This window comes from Nicotiana tabacum, unplaced genomic scaffold (assembly GCF_000715075.1).
Source record: "Nicotiana tabacum cultivar K326 unplaced genomic scaffold, ASM71507v2 Un00551, whole genome shotgun sequence".
Classification (NCBI taxonomy): Eukaryota; Viridiplantae; Streptophyta; class Magnoliopsida; order Solanales; family Solanaceae; genus Nicotiana; species Nicotiana tabacum.
Genome location: NW_027438788.1, coordinates 14,141 through 18,616, shown reverse-complemented (window position 1 = coordinate 18,616; position 4,476 = coordinate 14,141). Strand labels below are relative to the sequence as shown.

Genomic DNA, 4,476 nt, shown 5'->3' with positions numbered 1-4,476 from the left:
TCCGAAACAATTATGTAAGATGATAATGGGTATGACCAAGGTGATTCGTATAATGAGCAAGAAGAAGAAGTGCAATACGTCAACAATTATCAAGGTCAAAGAAACAATGCTCAAAATCAACAACAATGGAGATCACAAGGAAATCAAGTAAATTGGAATAACCAAGGCCACTAAGGCAATTGGAGTTGTGGCAACAACAATCAAGGCAATTGGAATAATCAAGGAAACCAAGGCAATTGGGGTGGCAACAATCAAAGTAATTGGGGAGGTAATCAAGGAGGGTGGAAAAATAACAACAATCGGGGGTCGGGTTTTCAAAGGCCCCCGATGTTCCAACAACCGAGCAATCCACCACCTATCCTTCTCAAGGCCAGAACCCGAACTCTTCTAACAATGAGATGGGACATATTGAAAATATGTTCAAACAAATGTTGGAGAAAAATGCCGACTCCGATGCTCAATTAGCCTCCCACAACACTTCAATCCACAATTTGGAGGTTTAACTTCGCCAAATCTCACAAGCATTGAACACTCGTCCTAAGGGGGCACTACCAAGTGATACGATGGTGAACCCAAAGGGGGGGGAATAATACGGGACATGTTATGGCCGTGACTACGAGAAGTGGAAAAGGTGGAGATGCAACCACCTCAAATCAAAGAAGAATTGTGGATGATGATTTTGTAGTTCAATAATATGGAATTCCAAGCAATGTGGTTCAAGCTAATGACAAAGTGAGAATTGATATTGATGAAAATGTGGAGGAGACGCAAGAAGAGGTGAACCCGTCTAGGGAGCACATAATTGACATGCCGGAGCCGGTAGTGCCAAAGGCTAAGGCACCAATGCCAAGGCCTCCTCTTCCATACCCTTAAAGGCTTGCAAAGAAAAATAGTGAGAACCAATTCAAAATGTTTATTGACATGGTGAAGAGTTTTTCTATCAATGTATCATTGGTTGAGACGTTGGAACAAATGGTGGGTTATGCAAAGTTCATGAAGGACTTGGTCACCAAGAAGAGGTTGATGAATTATGAAACTATCCAGATGACACATCTAGTGAGTGTTATTGTGCACTCAATGGCTCCGAAATTGGAAGATTCGGGTGCTTTCACAATCCCTTGCACTATTGGGAGTGCCGACTTTGCTAAAGCTTTATGTTATTTGGGGGCAAGTATCAACTTAATGCCCTACTCTGTGTTCAAAACTTTGAGAATTGGGCAACCAAGACCCACATCTATAAGGTTGCAAATGGTGGATCGGACTATGAAGAGGCCATTGGGAATTATTAATGATGTGTTAGTCCGTGTTGATAAGTTCATCCTTCCAGCGGACTCTGTGATCCTAGATTGTGAGGTTGACTACGAGGTGCCTATTATCTTGGGTAGACCTTTTCTTGCAATGGGGAAGGCTCTTGTTAATGTGAGAATCGGTGAGCTCACTTGCCGAGTGGGTGACAAAGACCAAATAGCAACGAAGTTTGTTCATTCGTGGATTTAGTGACCGAAGTAATTGTTGATGATACTAGTGTTGTGATGAATGTTGAGGATACCTTGGAAGTTGTGTTGATCAATCTTGGGTAGACCTTTCCTTACTACGGGGAAGGCTCTTGTTAATTTGGAAGCTGGTGAGCTCACTTTCCGGGTGGGTGACGAAAAGTTGGTTTTCCATGTGTGCGAATCGATGAGGCAACCAAATAGCAACGAAGTTTTTTCATTCGTGGATTTAGTGATCGAAGTAATTGTTGATGATACTACTGTTGTGATGAATGTTGAGGATACCTTGGAAGCTGTGTTGCTCAATCATGATAATGATGAGAAGGAAGGCTTTGTGGAATGTGTAAATGCTTTGCAAGGATGGGGTCATATACTTATGAACCCCGAAAATTGTCCTTAGATCTTGAGGATCAGAAGACTCCTCCAACAAAGCCCTCAATCGAGGAGCCTCCCACTTTGGAGTTAAAACCTTTGCCTTTACATCTCAGGTATGAGTTTCTTGGCCCTTGTTCTACTTTACCTGTTATTCTTTCCTTTTGCTTGACTAATGTGCAGGTAGATTCTACTTTAGTGGTGCTCCAAAAGAGGAAGAAAGTGATAGGTTGGACATTGGCGGATATTCAGGGTATAAGCCCCACCTTTTGCATGGAAAAGATTATTTTGTAGGAGGATACCAAACCCTCCGTGGAGCATCAAAGAATATTGAATGAAGCAATGCAATAGGTAGAGAAGAAGGAGATCATAAAGTGGTTGGATGCCGGGGTTGTTTACCCCATTTCCGATAGTTCATGGACTTCTCCGGTGCAATGTGTCCCAAAGAAAGGGGGCATGACTGTGATTAATAATGACAAGAATGAATTGATCCCCACAAGAACTGTCACCGGGTGGAGAGTGTGCATAGACTATATGAAGCTCACCAAAGTCACTCGGAAAGATCATTTTCCGCTTCCATTTCTTGATCAAATGTTAGATAGGTTGGTCGGACGTGCTTTTTATTGCTTCCTGGATGGATACTCCGGCTACAATCAGATTCTTATTGCTCCTGAGGACCAAGAGAAGATCACTTTCACTTATCCATATGGTACCTTTGCATTATCGAGGATGCCATTTGGGTTATGTAATGTACCGGCAACTTTACAACGGTGTATGATGGCTAGTTTCACCGATATGGTGGAAGATATTCTTGAGGTCTTCATGGACGATTTATCCGTTGTTGGGAATTCTTTTGATGATTCCTTGAACAACTTGGACAAGGTATTGTCAAGATCTGAAGAAACTAACTTGGTTTTGAATTGGGAGAAATGTCACTTCATGGTTGAGGAAGGCATTGTCCTCGATCACAAGATTTCAAAGTATGGTATTAAGGTTGATAAGGCCAAAGTTGAGGTGACCTCCAAACTCCCTCCCCTACATCCCTGAAGGGAGTGAGGAGCTTTTTGGGTCATGCAGGGTTCTATCGCCGATTCATCAAAGAGTTTTCTAAGGTGGTGAACCCTTTGTGTAAACGTTTGGAGAAGGATGCCAAGTTCTATTTCAATGAAGATTGCATGAAGGCATTCGAGTTGCTTAAGTTCAAGTTGACTACTACTCATATCATTACCGCACCGGATTGGAGCTTGCCTTTTGAGCTCATAGGTAGTAATTGTTGCTCCTTTCAATCTATCTTGTGGACTCAAGATAGAGTTGAAATCTCCCCAAATAATCCATGGTTTAGTTGTTGCTTGAGAAAAATTACCTAATTGCTGCCATAAATCTTTTCTCTGCTCCACTATATTGTATCCATAGACTATTGTCATTTCACAGTCTATTTGTTAATTCCTGCTCATCACTTTACAATGAATAAGCTATGCTTCTTTCTTCAGAACTTCAATCTTGTAAGTATTATTTTCTCAGAGTAACCAAATCCTACCATTATGTACATGATTATAATTGTTTTCAAATCCCCAACCCGGGCAATTTTATTATATATTGTTTGTACTCTATGATCTTTCACCCTTGTCTCCACTAATCCTGCTATTTTAACTCTGTTTTCTTTGGGATACATAGCTAATTCTTTCTGTTTATATCTATTATTTATTCTCCTCATATTCCATATTAACCATGATATTAATGATGACATATAAATCCCCCACCTATATCAATAGGTAGGAGTTGTGTCATCACATTATCTTCACATTGCAGTATATCAAATTCATTTCTCACTAGAATAACAGCCTCAATCAGTTGATTTACATATCGACCATTGATTTCTTTGGATGCCTTCCCTTTTAGTAATTGCTTCTCTTTAGCATGTGGGTTCAATTCCTCTGTATCTACTCTCTCTTTTGGTTATTGAGCTTTTTTAGTGGCTGCTGCATACTTAGCTTCCTTCAGCTCATCATTAGCTTCAGTTGAATCTCTTTTATCCTCCTTTGGTACCCAGGTTTGCACCACCTTCTTAGGTTATTTCTTCTTCTTTTGAATGTTGTTATTCATATGTTCTTCCTTTTTTAAATCCTTCATTTTCTTTTTTATACAGTTATGCCCTATCATTTGGCATTATTCACAGTAATCTGGCTTCCATTCAAATACTACTGATTGTTGTAATGTTTTCCCTAATGGATCTATCACAGTAACTTTATCTGGTAGTGGCTTGGTGACATTGACCTCTATAAGAATTCTAGCAAATGAGATTCTGGTTTGCTTTGTTGTACATTCATCTGCATACTTTGGCACTCCAATCACACTAGCTATCCTGCTCAATGAATCCCGGCTCCAGCAACTCGTAGGTAGGCTAGGAAATTTAACCCGCAAAGGCAGATCAGTAAGGAACTCAACATTAAAATCAAACTCTGGACACCATTGTTTCAATATCATAGGTTTGTTGTTGATGCTATATGAACATGCATATTGTACTTCATTCATATCTACTATCGATTAGAATTTAATAATATAATAGCCTTCTTCGTGATAATACACCTCATGTTCTGCCACCATATTCCAA

General features: G+C 40.1%; 1 protein-coding gene across 1 annotated transcript; it reads left to right on the top strand.

Moving 5' to 3' along the window:
- Positions 1 to 1,680: 1,680 nt before the first annotated feature.
- LOC142179306 (uncharacterized) lies at positions 1,681 to 4,044 on the top strand. The gene is made up of 5 exons (XM_075248998.1): positions 1,681 to 1,836; positions 2,049 to 2,094; positions 2,464 to 2,574; positions 3,839 to 3,915; positions 4,012 to 4,044. Exons 1-5 carry the CDS (start codon positions 1,681 to 1,683, stop codon positions 4,042 to 4,044), a joined length of 423 nt encoding a protein of 140 aa, XP_075105099.1.
- The last annotated feature ends 432 nt before the right edge of the window (positions 4,045 to 4,476 follow it).